The sequence below is a fragment of the Onychomys torridus genome, chromosome 21, assembly GCF_903995425.1.
Source record: "Onychomys torridus chromosome 21, mOncTor1.1, whole genome shotgun sequence".
Classification (NCBI taxonomy): domain Eukaryota; kingdom Metazoa; phylum Chordata; class Mammalia; order Rodentia; family Cricetidae; genus Onychomys; species Onychomys torridus.
The window spans coordinates 25,460,708-25,480,302 of record NC_050463.1 but is presented as its reverse complement, the minus strand read 5'-3'; the positions used below and the strand labels follow the sequence as shown (position 1 = coordinate 25,480,302).

Genomic DNA, 19,595 nt, shown 5'->3' with positions numbered 1-19,595 from the left:
TAATTACTAATAACCATAAAATTATTTTAGAGCAATTCTTTGGTATTCACATCACTTTACCATTTATTAATGACAGAAGCAAATTTGCATGTTAATGAGATGGACGTGCTTGTTTATTTATATATTTAAAGAAATTAAATCTTGCCGGGCGGTGGTGGCGCACACCTTTAATCCCAGCAGTGGGGAGGCAGAGCCAAGCAGATATCTGTGAGTTCGAGGCCAGCCTGGTCCTGGACAGAGCAAGATCCAGGAAAGGCACAAAGCTACACAGAGAAACCCTGTCTCAAAACACCCCCTTCCCCCCCACCCAAAAAAGAAAGAAATTAAATCTTATATAAATATTTGATACTGTAGAGAATCTTCAATACTTTGCAGAGCTGGTCAACATTTGAATTTTGCAGTCATCCATACTGAGCACTACATATAAACATGCAATACAGCTGCTTGGACAATAGTTAGGCAACTGAGAGCCTTTGCTGCTCAATCATGTGGACCTGAGTTTGGGTCCCAGCACCCACACTGAGTGGCTCACAGTCACCTGTAACTCCAACTGCAAGGGATCCAGTACCCTCTTTTGACCTCCTCAGACATATGAAAACACGTGTGCATATATATACACATGTACACAGACATGAGCACTCATGCAGTTACTCATAAATAAAATAAAGTTTACCATATTCTTTCTCCACTGCCGCCTAATTTCATGTTCTTCCTCTCTTGGTTTTTTTTTTAAGAAGAGATCTCACTGTATAGACCAGGCTGTCCTTGAACTCACAGAGCTGTGCAACCCACAGTTTACAAAGCTGTGACTTGAGAGAACCTTCCTTTTTTGTGGGAATAATCTTTGCAGAGAAGAAGCATCCAACCCCTTTTCAGACCTTGTCAGCAAAACGTGGTTTGCACCTTGTCCTCAGGCAAGCTGTCCCATCCCGAAGGCCTTCCAATAGCTGTGACAAGGAAGAGGCAGGAGACGGGAATGGATACACTCCCCTGGATGCTCAATAGAGAGTACCAGCTTTTCAACGTTAGAGGCGAAAGATGGGTGCTATAGCAACCCAACGTCTAACATCTAGGCCAAAGAACTCCTCTAGGACCCAAGCACAAAGGTCACTTTGAATATAACTTCCCCCGTCCAAAGACTTGACATGTCTTCCCACATTGGGCACAGAACACAACAGCTCAATCGCCCCCAGCCTGGCTGACCCCACCTAGCCACCTCTCTCTCCCCTTTTGCTACCCAAGCCACCTTACCTCAGTTACCTTTGGCTCTACAACCCAAGCTCCTCTTGTCTGTCTTTCCCCCCGGAACATCTTTCCTGCCTCCTCTAAGAGTTTTTCTGCTTCCTGGGAAAATCACAGAGCATCTGGAGAACCAGCAGTTTCTTCCTTCCGTTGATTCCAGATCACATTTTGATGGAGGGAGGTGGTTCTTTTCTCAGAATTATTTTTTCATTAGTTGTCCAAACACAAATAGGAGTCAGGGGCTGGAGAGATGGCTCAGAGGTTAAGAGCACCAACTGCTCTTCCAGAGGTCCTGAGTTCAATTCCCAGCAACCACAGATTGGCTCACAACCATCTGTAATGAGATCTGGTGCCCTCTTCTGTGTCCATAATAAATAAATAACTAAGTAAGTAAATAAGTAAATAAATAAAAAGTTTTTTTTTTTTTAAAGAATAGGAGTCAGCCTTTACTTTTGTTTTTTTTTGTTTTGTTTTTGTTTTAGCATGTTAAAGGCAATGAATGTCTCATTCTTTCGGTCCGAGAACATCCTTGCTATGTCTTTACCCTCATTACAAGGAAGGAATGGATACAGGGTCGATTCAGATTAGACTTTTAGAGATTAAGTAAATGAATACTTATGACCTAATGGTGTCACCTCATCTATAAGCTGACACTGCAGGCGGGTAATTTTGACCTCATTTTGTATTCCCAGCTGTGCCTCAGATCAACTGCGATGTCAAAGCTGGGAAGATCATCAATCCTGAGTTCATGGTGAAATGTCCAGCAGGATGCCAGGACCCCAAATACCACGTTTACGGGACTGGCGTCTACGCGTCTTACTCCAGCGTGTGTGGCGCTGCGGTTCACAGGTGGGTGGCTATGACCTACTCCTCAACAACCAGTGATCAAAGCGCTGTTGGGGAGCCTCTGGTGAGCCTCTGGTGCAGGGCTGCGGCAATTAGCAAGCAAAAATGTACAAATCAAGTTGAGCCTCCTGCATTCCATCTGCAAAACTGTCCCAGAAGTCATGCATGACACTGTGTCTCCTTTCATAGCACCCTTACAAAACTTGACTAGCATATTTCCCCACCTTTTTTTTTTTTTACTTTAAGTATTATTATTTAAAAATATTGCAAACGAAAAACAAAAATCACACATCGTAATTAACCAGACCCCCCAAAACTTTCTAATTCTGTCAACATGTGAACAGTTAGAATAGTCATTTGGAATGGCCGCTAAGGCTCGTCACATCAGATTCTACAGAGATTTCACTATTGAGTGTACTTTTATGTATGGATCCACCACCAAAAATTAAAAACCATGTTCTGAATCTAGCCAATAACATATGGATGTGTGGGTACAACATTACATGTAGAGAAGAGAATACAAAGGGGCTAAAGAGTAGGGGATAAGGAAGAACGAAATGCAGGTAATAGACATGAGTTATGGAATCAGATATTAAGCTAAGTGTTCTTCCCCCTGAGGAGGAGGAGGAGGAGGAGGAGGAGGAGGAGGAGGAGGAAGTGTATTCTTTCATGACCATGGCAAAGAAAAGAAAGTTCCTGATCCTATATAGCACATGTTTTCCTACCTGTGCTGAGCAAGGAAATGGGTAGGGAGTTAGTGGGGGTGGGGACATGTCAGAGCTATGGTGATGGACTGGAGACAAAAGAGGGTGACAGGCAGTACCACTTGTCCAGCGGTCACTTTGGAATTGGGGGAGAATGACAAGAGAGGCCTGGCGTGCTTTGAACTCAGTCACAGCTTCAAGGAAGAAAGTAGAGTACCTCGCTGTCCTGGACTTCTAGCCCAGAGCCTCAGGTCACACATTTCCACAAGAACTAGAGGGGCCCAGCACCACTCAGTGTACAGAGTGAGGGGTGTGTGTGTGTACTCTGCAGGAGTCCTGACCAGAAAAGGCTTTATGAAGAATGGACACACGCCTAAAGGGAAACATGAGAAGGATGTTCCGGGCAGCAGGGAACAAGCCCCGTGTGCCAAGTGGGATGTAAGAAGTCAGTGGAAAAAAAATATATAGATGAGGTAAAACCAAGACTCGCTATGCTTGTTTTTGAGCAACCCCAAGTCATTGTGGTTTCCTTGGACCCATGTCTGAGAGAGTAGGAAAACTCTTCAGAAAGAGGTATCACTACCCATTGGGAGGATGAATAGAGAGGTCTGAAGGGACAAACAGGAATTCAGGATGTTGTTAGCTTTGTTTTGCACAGAGAGAATCTGTTTTTCAGGAAGCAAGATTGGAGATGTACCACCAAGGGAGAGTCCTCTGGGGGACCTCAGTCCCTCCCCTGCCAGAGTTCCCTCCCACTGTCAGAACAGCAGGTGGGCAAGAACAGACTTGGGCTCAAACATTCCAGCTAACTTGAATTCAGGGATTTAATATTCCTTATCGTGAACAGCTGTGTTCTCGTGAGCGACTTATTTTATTCTTTCAAAACAAAGGGATATTGATCACATTGAGGCATCATATCTGGGCTCAGGCTCATCTCAAACTGACCATTTCTTTCTTTATTCATTCATTCATTCATTTATGGGGGAGGCACACACATGGCATGTCCAGTGGGTGGAGCCCAGAAGACAATTTGGAGGAGTTCTGTCCTTCCACCTTATTGAGGCGGGGTCTCTCATGTTTCTGCCATCCTGCATAATTCAGGCTAGCTGGCCCATGAGCTACTCTGAAGGCCTGAAGGCAACTCCACAGTCTTTGCCTCTTGTCTCTCAATAAAAGTCCTTACTACAAATGTACACCACTTCATGCAGTTTTTTTTTTTTTGTTTTGTTTTGTTTTGTTTTGTTTTGTTTTGTTTTGTTTTGTTTTTTCCTACATGGATTCTGGGTTCTTTCTCTGGTCATCAGGCTTGGCTGGAGTTAGAAATAACATCAGTAGCCAGGTGGTGGCAGCACAGGCCTTTAATCTCAGCACTCGGGAGGCAGAGCCAGGCGGATCTCTGTGAGTTCGAGGCCAGCCTAGTCTACAGAAAGAAATCCAGCACAGGAACCAAAACTACACAGAGGAACCCTGTCTTGAAAAAACAAAATAAAATAAAATAGAAATAGCATCAGTGCCATGCAAACACAAACGAAGCAACGGTATCATAGCAAGTCAATTCCTATTGTAAAAAGGATGTGCCAGAAGCCAAATTGGGCTAGCTACACACTGGGGCCAATGTGGCTCCATTATTTTTAGCCCTGACATGGACCGTGACTGCATCTCATCCAGCTGATGGAGCTCAATTTAACAATGACATGAGGAGGAGGAGGAGGAGGAGGAGGAGGAGGAGGAGGAAGAGGAGAGGAAAGGGGAGAAGAGAGGAGAGGAGGGGAGGGGAGGGGAGGGGAGAGGAGAGGAGGGGTAGAGTTCCTCACAGTTGGCAAGCACTTTGCACTTTTATCCACTGACCATCTAGCAAGTCTTAATCCACTTATGTAAAGGGGGAGAGACAAGCACTTGGCAAAGAGAGCTCTTCCTGAGATGGAGCACTGAGGAGACTTGCATCTCCGCGCAAGGCCTCTTCTTGAAGAGTTCTGAGTGTGTGCCTATCCTCAGAACCGTGGCCATTCAACATTTGTCTCAGTGGTCTACTCTCCCCCTCTGAGCTGAGGCACTGGCCTTCAGTTTATCTCAGAGCCCAGACACCAGGGTCAGGAAGGCAGTGAATGTCAAGGTCCTGCACACATCTGTGCAGAGCTGAGGTTAGGTGATAAATGTTTTACAACCCATTTTCCACAGAAGTGTTAGAAAGGAGGCAGGTCTCACTAGCCCACTTCCACATATAGATGCTCTTAAGATGGCTAGGCTCAAAACCCCAACATCAAGTCAACTGGGTCATGAAATCCTGACAGCCTAACAACTGGTCCCCCAAAGCTGGTGTCAGAACTCCCTGACCCAAACCCTGATAAGTCTCCTTACATAGGAAAATAAGGTGTTATCCTTCCCACAGGAATTTTTCGTAGCATCTGGAGAGATAGTTCAGCGGTTAAGAGCACTTGCTGCTCTTCCAAAAGACCCAGGTTTGGTTTCCAGTGCCTACACAGGGGCTCACAAACATCTGGAGCTCTAGTTCTGAGGTATCCTGATGCCCTCTTCTGGCCCCAGGCCACCAGGCATGTACATGGTACACATACATGCATGCAGGCAAAACACCTATACACATGACAATAATTTTTAAATGTGTTTTTCATTTTTTTTGTTGGTCTAAGAAACAAAATTAATTCCAGAAATCTTTAGAGAGAGTTGAAGACAGTAAATCACCAAGAATGTTATGAGATCAAACATCTAACATGGTGACGGAAGCAAGATGGCGTCAGGCTCTCTGTGAGGAAGGGCAGTAGCACAATGTGAGCCATGTGAATGTGAATGGGACAGTGAGGTGGGTCAGCAAACAGAGGCTAGCCCGACCCCATGGTGGGGCAGTAAAGGCTACAGGAAGTGACAAGGAATTAGAAGGGAGGGGGGGTCTGTGCTCCTGAACCCTAAGAAATACCCCAAACTTGGGGACAGACTCAGGATTTGAGATCCATGAGACCTGCCTGCCTTCAAATCCCTGTCACAAAGCACTAGTTACAAAATCTTGAGTGACTCATTGGCACAGCCTGTTTCTAAGGAACAAGGAGTTACAGCCTTCCCCATTCCCCACAGCTCTGAAGTTTGCTGGGAAGACGCAGTGAGACATGTGTGAGATGATTTTTAAAGCCATTAAGTGTTTTACATGTCAAGCGCTATTATCACGTTCTCCGTGGCCATCGGGAAACGGAGTGTTGACAATTGTTGAGTCACTATGGAGTAAGGAGGGCAGGAAATGGCAGCCTCACCCCTGGAGGGAAGGATCTGTGTTGATGGGAACAAATCCTTGTGCTTTTTGTCCATATGCCATAAATTACAGACACCCAGAGGAGCCATGGTAGACTCCAGAGCAAGGTAATGACATTGTCAAGGTGCTACTTAGGACCTGGGGGTGGGTCTCGTGCCTAACAGATGGATATGTCAGTCTCTACACATCAGGGTGTAAAACCCGGTAAAAATCCGAGAGATCAAGGAACAATTTTCAGCCTTTGAGGATTCCATTCTTTTTCCTCTTTCTCCTCTGCTTCTTCCCCCTCTTCTCCTCCCTCCTCCTCCTTTTCCTCAAAGAACCATGCACTGTTAACAATTTTATCCTGCTCCTTCAAGTGACGGAATTCATTCTGTGATATCTCAAGGTCAAATTAGAAATCGTCAGGCACCAAGTTTTACTTCAAAGAACTAGTGGGAAGCTTGATGTTCAGAATCAGCACACACCATAGTCCGAGGTCCTCAGGAGGCTGGGACAGGTGAATTGCTTGAGTTCAGGGGTCCAGAGCCAACCTGAGCAACGAAGTGAGACCTACAAAAAGAGAATCAACAAGAGTGTGGAAAACCATTAGAAAACCAGGCATAGAGGGGGAGGCAAGAGGGTTAGGAGTTCAAGGCCAGCTTGGCTTAAGTATTGCGCTTTGAGGCTAGCCTGGGACACATAGGGAAACCTTGTCTCAGAAGAAAGAGAAGAAGGAAGGAAGGAGGGAGAGAAGGAGGAAGGGAGGAAGGGAGGGAGGGACTGGAGTGGTTTCCTTGGACCAATGTCTGACAGAGTAGAAAAACTCTTCAGAAAGAGGTATCACTATCCATTGGGAGCATGAATAGAGAGGTCTGAAGGGACAAACAGGAATTCAGGATGCTATTAGCTCATTTTCCACAAATGAAGAATCTCTCCAAGGAAGTTCCATAGGATTTAAAACTAAGGGGCAGGGGCGGGGAGGAGGGGGGGCTAAGTGTGGTGGCGCACACCTTTAATCTCAGCACTCAGGAGGCAGAAGCAGGCAAATTTCTGAGCTTGAGGCCAACCTGCTCTGCATAGTGAGCCAGATTTACACAGCAAAACCCTGTCTAAAAAGGAAAAAAAAAATTAATTAATTTTAAAAGAAATTTTGAAAAATGACAAGACCAAAAATACACAACAAAGAATAAGAATAGGAAAGCTGGGGAACAAGAAAATTGAGTCATAAGAGCCAAGAAGAAAAGAACACTTGACCTGGAGACCAGGTCCCCAGTCCAGGGGTGGAAACACCATGCTTGGGGATCGGGCTGCAAGCCGAAGCAAACTTTCCCTTAACCTTTCACGTGTGTCTGAGCAAAGACAGAGACTGGCTGGTGTGTTGGTGTCAGGCAGTATTTCTATATTTTCTTCTGTGTAAGTTGCTTTTTCTTCTTTTCATAGTGGTGTGCTGGATAATTCAGGAGGGAAAATTCTTGTCCGGAAAGTCGCCGGGCAGTCCGGGTACAAAGGAAGTTTTGCTAATGGCGTTCAGTCTTTATCGCTGCCCAGGTGGAGAGAGTCCTTCATCATCTCAGGTAATGGTCACACCCTGAAGACAGGCCTCTGAGGTGACCGCAGGATCAAATGTAGTCTCTCAGTTGCTTTTAGTTTTTGCTTATAGCCCACCTCATTTCAGAAATATATGAAGCATTCATTCCAAAAACAAGAACTGTGAAATAATGGATTATAATTGTTAGGATTCTGCCACTCCAGCTATATGACTGCACATGCGCAGTTCAGTAGCTAAGCAAGGGGTCTTACTTCTTACATCATCCGGGTGCTGCTTGATTGTGCAAATGCATGCAGCAGCCTAATGCAATCTGTGCATGCATGGCGTAGTTCCATAAGCCCACCTGTGCATGTGCAGGGGAATCCTTAAAAAGCTGGACACAGACTCCTCCTCTCTCTTTCTGCAAACTTCCACTCTGTCTCTCTCTGCATGTGCCTCTTCCCGGGCCTGAACGCTCTTTTCTATCCCCCCTGCCCCGTCTAATAAGGCTCTGATACTGGGTTTTGTTGTGCTTCTGTCCTTTCTCAAACAGTAACCAGCACCAAGTATTTAAAACCAACAATAATTTACATGAAAAATCGCTACAAAGTCAGATCTGGAAATAGCGCATCCGCTGCTCATTTTAACTGTGTCATGGTTGTCTGCAAGTCCAGTCCAACTTTGAGTAAATTGAATCACGTTTATCAAGTTGGGTTTGTTTTTTTTTTAAAACAAAACTATTCCTTCAGGTGGGCCAGATGGACCCCATGCCCAGAACATTTTTCCTTGAGTTCCCTGGGAGATGATGGATAGGAAGCCCAGGAGAGAAGGAATGAGTTAAATTTTATTTTAGATTATTATGAAATTTTGTTCAATCATTGCTTCACTGTGCAGCTTAACTCTCTAGCACCATGGAAGTCTTACAGATAATAATTCTGGCTCCCTCGCTTCCTCTCAAAACTCCAGTAGCGTAGTTTCTCAACGGAAAGGTAACCAGCTCTCTCTGAGCTACTATGAACTGCTTTCTCCCACTTTTGTTTGTTTCTCCAATCCAGTCCTTTATTTTGAAAATAAACTAACAGGAAATTTAAAAGGTAGCACAGTGAATACCCATCCTTAATTGTTAACGTTTTTGTTTTACCTACTTGCATACCTATCATTTAAAGATAACTTTTCTGGAAAGTGCTACAAACATCCTTGACATTTCATCTGTAGGTACTGCCCCATGTGTCTCTGGGAGCACCCACGTTTTCCTGAGTAACTATCACAATACCACATCTGAAACTGAACATTCATGTAACTGTTAGGGTCTGCAAGAAGTCCTGGAAAGACCACCAGTCATGATGCAATCAGCAAGAGCATTTATTACACCAGCATGCGTGTGAGGTCTTTCACCTGTACATACAAAATGTACAGAGGGCTTGTAAGCTCCTTTTAAGCACAGCTAAGGGGAGTTTCAGGGTCAGTTAGACCATTTTATCTATGATTGGCCTATGCCAGTGGCAATCATATTGGTACGTTTCTAATTGGTTAGGGCTAGCAGGTGTTGGCTAAGGCTATAGCATTTCCATTCTTGGGCAAGTCTGGACAAATCCCATGCTTTGTCCTTAGTTGGTTATTGCCTTGAGGTACCTAGGGGGTAGTGGGGGAGTTGGCCCAGACCTAGTACACGCAATTCTCCTCATCCTTACTGTCAGAGGCTTTGGTGATTGATTGCCCTTTGTTGGTGGCTTCTTCAGAAACTATCTGTCCAGTTTCAAGAGGCAGGAACTGAGGCCTAGTTCTTAGCTGAGTTATTAGGAGCCTGTCATGGTGTTTGTAAAGAGTTCTTATTCTCATCCTCATAATAACTTATTCCCTTTTTTTTTTTGGATCTGTGATATGATCAAAGATTATACCTAGCATTTAGTTGTCATGTCCTTTCAGTCTCTTTTCATTCCCTCAGCACGTCACATCTTGTCATCATGAATAATAATGGCATCTATGACGTCTAGGCCAGTTGTCTAGTAGTGTATCCTACAGTATTGACCCAAAAATGGGACCAACTTCTTTTGTGAGTGATTGGATTCATCTTCAGTATATATTTCTAAAGATATATTTATTTATTTATATTTTATGTATATGAGTGTTTTGCCTGAATGTTACGTATGTGAACCATGTGTGTGCCTGGTGCTCACAGAAGCCAGAAGAGGATATCAGAACCCCTGCAACTGGAGTTACAGACGGTTGTGAGCTATCATGTGGGTGCTAGGAACCAAACTCAGAACCTCTGCAAGAGCAGTGTGTGCTCTTAACCACTGAGCCATCACTCCAGCCCCTCAACTTAAATATTTGGGAAAGGACAGGTTATATCATCAAATCTCCGTGGTGTCATAGTACAATGGCCATATCAAAGGGCTATACTGCCAGTTTCTTTAATTGTTGCAGATACCAAATTTGATTGTTTGGCTAGTATAATATACTCCTCTGGGGCCAAGATATGTGGAATTAATTAGCAAGTAGGGTGATACTTTAAACAGTTTGAGTAACTTATTCTCCAGTAATGCTTACTCAGCCATTCTAAGACCCATTGTCCATCCTGGCTTCACAAATAAGACATTAGTCCGTGCTTCTCAGGGCACCAAAATCTACAAGCTGTTCAAGTGCCTTGTGTATCATGGTACCATGTCTGCATATAACCTGTGGACATCTTCTCGTATCATGGTGTCATCTCTAGATTCATTCAGTACCTAACAATGTAGATGATGTGTAAGTATCTATTCTCCTTTGTTGTTTAGGAAATGATGACAAGGAAATAACCACATGCAAGTTCAATACAGCTGTAAATTGTTTCCCAGTATTTTATTTTATTTTATTTTATTTTATTTTATTTTATTTTATTTTATTTTATTTTATAGCTGAGGATCGAACCCAGGGCCTTTTGCTTGCTAGGCAAGCGCTCTACCACTGAGCTAAACCCCCAACCCAGTATTTTAATTGCAGATTAGTTGAATCACAGATTTGGATGCTACAGAAACAGAGACTATGGACTCACTCTTTTTTTCCTTTAAAATATTACATGTTGTTATCCACCAGACCCAACAAATCATCATCATGTTATTGTATTTCATGTCCCCTGAGATTGGCCAGTGAAAGCTGCTCATTCCTTTGACCTGTTGCATTTGATATAGAGTACTAAATAATGTCCTATGCTCACCTCACCCTCTCATTGCTCAAGATCTCGATCTCCTATTTTCTCTAAGGAAGTTCCATAGAATTTAAAACTAGATTCTAGCTCAAAGCTGCCTGGCCTCCCAGCAAGATGTGATGGGATTATCTTAAGGAGAAATTCCTGTGGAGAGAGAGAGATGTCTCATCAGACCATGGCTCTTCCTGACGAGGTGGTTTTCTGATTCCCATTAGGCATCCCAGGTCCCAAACCCTTATTTCCTCCATCCATCAGAGTTGTGACAAAAGAAAAAACAGACCTTTTAGGACTCTCTTCCAATTGGGTAATCCCTGTTTCCCTGAGCCTGCTAAGTTATAAAGCTGAGTGTGGTTTCTTTATCAGATCATGGAAGGGCATCAACCACAGAGTAAGTTATAACAAAGAAGTCAGGGCAGAGACCAAATGACAATTGTAGAGGGAAGTATTTCTGACCCTGCAGTCAGTTGGACGAATCTCTCCCACAGTGTCCCGCAGCCACTTGGCCCAAGTAAACACACAGAGGCTTATATTATTTACAAACTGTATGGCCTATGATTCAGGCTTCTTGTTAGCTAGCTCTTATAACTTAACTCAGTCCATTTCTATTAATCTATATGTTATCAGTCAGCTGGCATCTTGTTGCTCCTTGGGCGGCGGGCTGGCATCCTCTCCAACTCCATCCTCTTCCTCTCCTCTTCAGTTTCAGTGTACCACCTAACCTTATCCTGCCTTGCCATGGGCCAATGCATCTTTATTTATCAACTAATCAGAGCAGCACAGATTCTCAGCATACAGAAAGACATCCCACAGCAGACAATGTCAGCGTCTGGCTGAATAGAGAGAAATACAACCTCCACATAGGAATATACCAAGCAAGTCTTGCCTAAGCATCCAAACTTACAACTCAGTGTGGTGTACAGGAATCACACCAACGCCTTTCAAGGAAAACTTCATTCCTGGAAAGGGGAGACATGGAGTGTTAAGGATTTTTGTTGCCTGCTTTTCATTTTTGTAATAAAAATCAGTTTAATAAGTTTATTCCCTATAAATCTCAACTTCCATCTCCCCTCATCCTCCCTTGTGACATGTAACAGAAAACAGTTGTGGCCGAAGATAATAAGCTCATGTGCTTACGCAGTGACTAGGAGTCCTCTTCCAAAGGGATGTTAGGGAGGGCACTGTCTCATTAGGTTGCAGCCCAGGACACCCTGTGATTCAGAAGTTCACAGCCAACAAGTACAACCTTATCGCGTCAGAACCCTCTTCAGAAGGCTCGGGTGCCTGCGTGACCTTCCTCTGGATTTTTATTTCTAATTTTTATAGGTCACTGTGCTTCTTTAATTAATCTGCCTTGGGACTCTGGGAGCTGTCGGGGAGAGATGGGGTGTGTGGTTTTGGTCCTCGTGATCCTTGGACAGTGCGGGCTTGTGCGAGGCCAGCGCGGGTGCCCTAACAACTGCCCTCTGTACTTTGATCCACATTTCAGACAGCTGAGCCGATGCTCACTTGCCTTCCAAATAGAAACACTAAGAACTCCTCAGTTTTAATCATGAGAAGAACAGTAAATGGGCAGAGGCGAGGCATCAGCCTCTCTGTGTGTGAACTCGTTGTGGCCTGTATCCAGAAGGTCCTCATGAGGTCCACAGCAGCCTCAACCAGGGTCTGCTCAGAGCAGGCCCAGACATGGCTGAGGACTTGGAAATGACCCGTTCTGCTCCCCAGATGGTTTTAATGGGATGAAGTAAGAGGCGCCTGTTAGCCAGATGGTTTACCTCATTTTTTGCCTTTGAATGGAACTTACAGGTAATGTCTGAATAAGGTTTTGCATCTTTGTGGGCATATCCAGCTCCAAACACTTTTTAATTTCATTTTTTCATTACATCCCTGTAACTTTTTAGAGGTCATGTCATTATTTATATTTTCACAATGAAAAAAAATATAGTCTTGAAGATTATAGCAGCTAATTAAAAGTTAAAATAAGGGCTGGGGTGTAGTCCAGTGAGAGAGCATTTACCTAGCATGTGAAGGTCCCTGGCTTTGATCCTCAGGACCATAAAAATAAAAATAAAATGAAAAAGTGAAATAGAAATAGAAACCCAGTTTTTCTTAATCTCAGGCACTTTCTGAGATCCCACAATTCTTGTGTCAATGGGATGCTTGGCACACTCCTGAGCTGTGTTCCGGCCTACTCACTCCACTCCCCACATGATACCACCCCTTACCTTCTCTCCAAGGATGTCCCTGGGTTGAGAGATTAATGCTTTCATATAAATATGATAGCAAGTGGCAATGAGATTGTAGCCAGGGCCTAAACATTAAGACATCCCCCCATAAGCCAGGCGGTGGCGGCATGTGTCTTTAATCCCAGCACTCAGGAGGCAGAGGCAGGCAGATCTCTGTGACTTCAAGGACAGCCTGGTCTACCAAGTGAGTTCCAGGAAAGGCGCAGAGCTACACAGGGAAACCCTGTCTCCAAAAAACCCAAAAAACCAAACCAAAACAAAACAAAAAGATACTCCCCTTTGGGGCTAAAGAGATGGATCAGTGGTTAAGAGCATGTGATGCTCTTGCAAAAATCTGGCATTTGGTTCTACATTGAAGTCCTCATAAATGCCTGGGACTCCAGCTCCAAGGAGATCTAGCCTCTGCATGTGTGCACGTGTGCATGCGTGTGCACACACACACATACACACACCCACACAAATCCTTAAAGATATTTCCTCATGTCATTAACTACATGAGATGCTGCTTATGGCCCTGGGATCTTGACAGCTCCACACAGACAAACAAACTTGTAATGGGTCTGGGAGGAGACTATCTGAATTCCATTGGCCCTTTCAATTTAACTATAGAACAAAGCCCACTGTCAGGCATCTCTTGGAAATTAGATGACTCTGCGGGAAATAGCCTTCTGAGGCAATTTCAGTCACCCCAGGCTTGATGACTGCTTACTTCTCTGCCAGATCATTGCTGATCCAGCTCTGATGGCCTGATGTCTTTCTTTTTTCTGCTTCTATTGTGTCCTTGTTAGACAAGACCGCTCTTTCTCATTGCCTTGCATCCAATGTCTCTCCAGGAGTGACCACCAATGGTTGTTTTCAAAGAGGACCTCTGTACAATTACTTTCCAGTGTCCATGATGCCGGGGAATTCAAATGGGTCCCACAGGGTCTGTGGAAGTGAGAGGTGACCGTCCATCCACAGACAGCCAGTCCAAGACTTGAAAGGGGGATGTGTAATGCTTGCATCCATCTCCTTGTGTAATTGCACATTCAGAGCCCGGTGAGCTTACATGTCACATCTTCAGGAGCAAAATAAGAAATTGCTAATGTTAAGCAACTCTGAGTCATGGAGACTTTATTACTCCCATCCTATTATTAATAAAAACAAAATGCTCCACGGGAAAACAAAACGCCACTTGACTCTCCGACTGTAATCAACAACTCAGTGCAAGGGCAGCAGATATTACTGAGCTCAAGAGAGATAAACTGGAAAGAGATAATCCACTTATCAGCACCGAAAGATCTAAAAGCCAGCCCCGGAAATAAATTCCTCCCCCTCTTCTTTTGCAGAAAGTAAACCCCAAAAGGGCGTAACCTACCCATCGGCTCTTACATATTCATCGTCCAAACATCCAGCTGCCAAAGCAGGCAAGTGCTCACGTGGTATTTCATCCGAACTGTCTGAGTTCATAAACGTGTAATATTGTGTTTTAGGCGATGGTGTGGGAATTCACATCTTCCCCAGTCAAGCCCCGCTGACCCTGGAGGTGTGGCAACAATGCCAGGAACCTGGCACCAAAACCAGGTTTTGGCGATCAGACAGACGTGGCTTGGGAGTGAAGGGTTTTTTGTTGTTTCCACGATCAGATTCTCTGTATCTGTGTCATCTTCATTCAGAGTGACTGGGACCTGGAATTTTTTATTGTACTGTTACTTCAGACAATAATGTGACCTTGTGCCTAGAAACGTTTCCTGGCAACTAAAAGGGAAGAGGCTGCCTCCGCTTGGCTAGAAAGCAAAGGGAAGGAGAGAGAATGAGGGGCTTATTCACTAACAGCAAACAGTCAAGCAATGAATCTGAGTCAGGACGAAACGCGCTTCTGAGGGGCTCACCTGAGCCAGCCTCCCCGGGAATGGCATTTCTGTGCTAAATCCAGAATTGTGCCCTCCACGGTGCTGCCTTGGGAGGTGCTCCGATTTCTTACCAAGTTGGGTGCTTTCTCATTAGGATTTGGCATTCCAGAAACAGCGAACGGATTTGGTTCAAGTTCTACTCGTGGATGTAGGGTGGACATGGCTCTAGAGGTTCCAGAGCTAGCATTTCTTGACTATTTGCTGTGTGCAAGGCACTGTGACAAGACCTTTCCTTGGTAGTTTTCAGTGATCTTGCTACCCAGATGCCCTGTTCTTAGACCTAATGCACAGTTTGCAGAAAACAGAAAACACAGCTCAGAGAAGTTGAGTGAGTTTTCACTGACAAACAGCAAGGAATTAGGAAAGTTCAGAGTCAAACGCAGACTGCCTGGCTCCAAACGCCACTCCCTAAATCGCCGTGCTAGATTTTTTTCTCCTGCTAGCCACCCTACGTGCAGACTCCCAGTCTGATGGGCCTCCACAGACACGTTGGGAGCTGCCTGTCTTTCATCTTGTGACTGCCTCACCTATGCCGTTTACGACATTTGAATTGCTGAAGCGATCATGACATATTTATTGAGTTGCAAGAACACAGCTGTCCCCATCCCCCACAGTGAGGTGATGCCTTAAGAGCCAGATCTGAGGCATGTCCTGTCTTCCTTTGGTGAGGACACCGGAAGGGGAGCCGTGACAGAGCCTCCTAATAGTTTCTGTTTCATCCGGGTCTGCAGCCGCTGTCCGTCTGGTGATTTCTGATGAGGTGATGTGTGCAGATAACAGGATCCTGTTTTATCTAGTCGATTCTTGTCCGCTCCCTATCCCTACCTTCCATTTGTAGCATACCACCCCAGGGACCCAGGGCTTCTCTTTAGACTGCCCTGGGGCCTGAGTTGCTCTGAAGTGAGGTCACCTTCCTTTCCAGTCTCACCTGGTCTGGAGCTGTTGAGGGTCTGGCCAGGGATGTGTTAATGGCACTGATAACCTTAGAAATCTCAAGTGTAGAGTTACCATTGCCAAGTAACCATCTGACTGTTCTCTCCCTCACTGGATGGGGAGACTGGTGACTGTGCAGGTGACCCTGGAATGGTCACAGGTGTGGGAAGCTCAGGGACAAATTTCCTGGTATAGAAAGTAGTATTCAGGTCCTTCTGGCTTCAGCCCTCAGACCAAACCTGAAAAATGGGAAGAGTCTCACACAACATCAAGTGACCAGAGCTATCTGCCAAGTCCTCTTTCTGTGCCAGAGCCCTGAGCTACAACAGCCTGAGGCAGAGAGCGCCAGTATCTTCCCCTGCTTTCAAAGAAGGATTTCCCCAAGGGTACGATTGTAGCTGGTTCCTTGGAGACTGATGGGTTGTATCACCCTCAAGCAGGTAACAGTTGTGGGAAGAAACCAGGGAGAAGAGACACTGCTTTGGAGTTTTGGAATCTGTTCAGTCTCAAAGCCCCAGGCAGCAGAGGTCTGTCCAAAGCTCCCCATATCTACACCAGCCACGGCCAAGCTGAATTGTCCCCACCCACCAAAACTTTTCTCTATGACTCTGTAGCATCTTGAAGTGGTGCAGGTGGGCCCTGGGACTTCTCCTCCTCCTCCTTCTATTTAAATCTATAAAGTACCCAAAAGCCACACGGTGAAAGCACAACCATTACTGATGTCGCTTGTCCCCATTGCCACACCACCTCAAGCTTCTGTGGCATATCACCAGGTATTATATCTGTTCCTTATTTCTAGATCGTTCACAATTGACAGCATCTCAAAGAGTATGTTTCTCCATTCACCCATTCACTCACTACTGAGTATCTCCTGTGTGCTAGACCCAAGCTCAGTGACAAGTGTGCCAATATCAAAGGGACGCTTAGGGTCTCGCTCTGTCTCTTTAAAAGGGCATGCCTGCATGGGGTGAGTTCTTAATAATTCAAGTAAAAAAAAAATTCCAGTGACAATCATGAAAGAGTGGTCTCATAGCTATTCTTCCTAAGGGATCAAATACCTTCAGAAACTGCACAAAACAGAGAAAAGGTAGATGCAGGGCCAACCATGGCTCAGGTCTCAACATGCTGCATAAAATGCTTACTAGGCTCTCAAAAGAATGAATTAATAGGTAAATTAGGTTAGGATGACCTCCCAAAGCATAGCCAATGACTTCAGTGGCAAAGCATCTCACTTGAACCCTGGAAGGTATCTGATTTGCCTTGCAGGGCTCACGCTGGGGACAGATATTGCCTGAAATGTAAAGGCTGTCTCTCCCAGGCAGTTAGCAACCATTAAGTGGGCAGCTGCTACTTGGCTACCACCTCCATGTGCTCTGGGATAAATAAAAACAGGTAAGTGTTGATTTGCAGAAATGCACTAGAAAACTGGAAAGGCACATTCCTGGTGTCATGGCCAAAGACGGCTAAGGAAATCTGCTACCGAGAAAGAGTGCCAGGAAAATACCCTTCTGCCTCCCCTTGGCTATTTGCTAAGCCCTGCCCTGGAAGGAGGTCGTCAGGCTGCTGCTCACCACATGAGTTTCACCTCCCAGGCGTCCCTTGCCCTCACGACCCATACCCACCACAGCCATGCTGTTGCCACTTCTGAGGGTAAGCTTTGGTGAGATCGCCACCAAGACCTTGTGATATACTCAGGAATTCTTCTACTTGTTCCCTTTTAGTGGACAAAGAGCATGAGTTTGGAGTCAACCACACTTGAGTTCTAACCTTGCCTCTGCTTCCATTCAATCCTGTATTTTGCTCCTGGACCTCTTAAGAAGCCTGTTCCTTAGCTTAAAAATAGAAATGTTTGTGTCTACTTCCAAAACTGTGACAATCTCCATCAGGAATGCTTATGTAAAAATCCTCCAAAGTGCCAGCATATAGTGGCTGGGCAGTGGATCTTAGATCTCCTACCCTGGTGTACAGCCCTGAGGCTCAGAATGAGCTAGTGATGGGAAGAACCAAATCTTCCCCCAGAACTCAGACCTGTGGGCACCTTGACTTCTGTCCTCTTCCCAGCCACCAAAGCACAATGCTATCCGCTGCAGAGGGGGAAACATAACTCAATGTGAAATGTCAACTCCTACCATTTATTGGATTCCTACATGTGCCAAACACAGTATGGGTGACTTAGACACTTCACTCAGATTACGGCAGCAGCCCTGCCAAGTAGACATGACTGTCCCCACTCATAAAGGAAGCAAGACTGTCATTGATGGGCTAGAAGCCCATCTGGCCTGGGCTGTGGTTCTTATATGAAAGTTCCATGGCCCATCTGAGATATGGTGAATCAGTCTCTCTGGGAACAGCTCCTGGTGGCTGCATCTGTAAGCCCGATCTGCTCAACTCCACTCGGCTGCTGGGGCAGAGAGTTCCGGGGCTCCATCTGCTGCTTTTGAGAGGGTGCCTGAGAGCTGTTCTTGGCCATGACCAAATGAACAACATACTGAGAGCCTACGGCATGTCTGCGAAAACCTTTGAAAGGAGACAAAACTTCCATATATCTGACACTGTCTGCAGTAACTGTCTGACTAGGTATCGTGTTCAAAATGAACCAAGAGTTAAATATTCAATAAGGAACTGGGAGAAGTTAGGACCGCAAGAGCAGCATCCTCTTCCTCCATGTTAAAGATGGTTCTAATCTGTGATGGGGAATGAGCAAAAACAGCCCACATAGGACCAGGGAGATGACTCTTGAGTAAATGGATCAAGTATTTGAAAGCAGCTCTATCCTGTCAAGTAACCCATTGGCTGCCCTCATGACATTTAATCTCTAGCTCTCTTGAAAATGAATATTCACACACTGAGGTGACTGGGGTAGTCAGGAGCCTAGGATCTGGACAGGTGGGGAAGAAAAAGACAATTGTGACTTTCAAACTCTAATAAGTTTATGATGGGAAGCTGTTCTAGTAAAAGCTTTGTTTGGCTGCTTTATGGCTGAATTGATTATTTGAAAGTAAAATATATATATACTGCCTGATTATTTATATGTCTCTCGAAATAAATCATTGGATCGAAATCGACAAGCAGTCCTACTCATCTCCCCCTAGATGAAGCAAGGCAAACCTAGGCCCACATCTCCCTCAAGAGGCGCCAAAGCCTTCTAGCAACAGCTTAAGGCAGAGGATCCCTCTTGAGAAATTAAACACTTCTCTAGAACTTATTGTGAATGGCTGTCCTTTAAAGTAAGGGGAATGTAATACATCAGGCAGCTTTGGCTTGGCCCCAGGATGGTGCAGATGCCAGCTGAAGCCCAGAAGCCATCCATGGCTCGCTAATGATCCTCTGGCCTGGTCTTCTGACTGATTTAAAGATGGCTAACGGTTGGCAAGGAACAGGGTCAATGAAAATGAGAAATCTGCTTCCCACCCGCAAGAGCAGATGGAATGGCTACATCGAACCCTGATGCTGGATTTGGTTCTCGTCTGGCCTGGCCTCCCAAATTAGTGATGTGATCTACCCCTGCAAGGTGACAGGGTCAGGGTACGGAAGGGAGCAGGTGCCAGTGTAGGGCAGTGGGTCTGAACACCTACCAAATGTTGATCTGCAGGACTGGAGTTCTAACCCTGCTCTCCTGGGATGCTGTACCATGCACTGTGCTGTACGGCATCGAAGGGCAAGTTGAATGGAGAAAGAGGCATCTTTTGACCCCCTTGGCCAGCTTTTCCATGTGCCTAAAATGCATCAACCCTAATCATGAGGAATACTAGAGCCAGGAAAAGTCCCCCTCAAAAAGA

At 45.2% G+C, this 19,595-nt stretch overlaps 1 protein-coding gene across 2 annotated transcripts in view; it reads left to right on the top strand.

Moving 5' to 3' along the window:
- Vit (vitrin) overlaps positions 1-19,595 on the top strand; it is a 121,558-nt gene that overhangs the window by 56,258 nt on the left and 45,705 nt on the right. For both annotated transcript variants that reach the window (XM_036171046.1, XM_036171045.1), the window contains 3 exons: positions 1,935-2,091; positions 7,474-7,607; positions 14,320-14,397. In XM_036171046.1, coding sequence (XP_036026939.1) covers positions 1,935-2,091; positions 7,474-7,607; positions 14,320-14,397 — 369 coding nt within the window. The remainder of the gene's footprint in view (positions 1-1,934; positions 2,092-7,473; positions 7,608-14,319; positions 14,398-19,595) is intronic.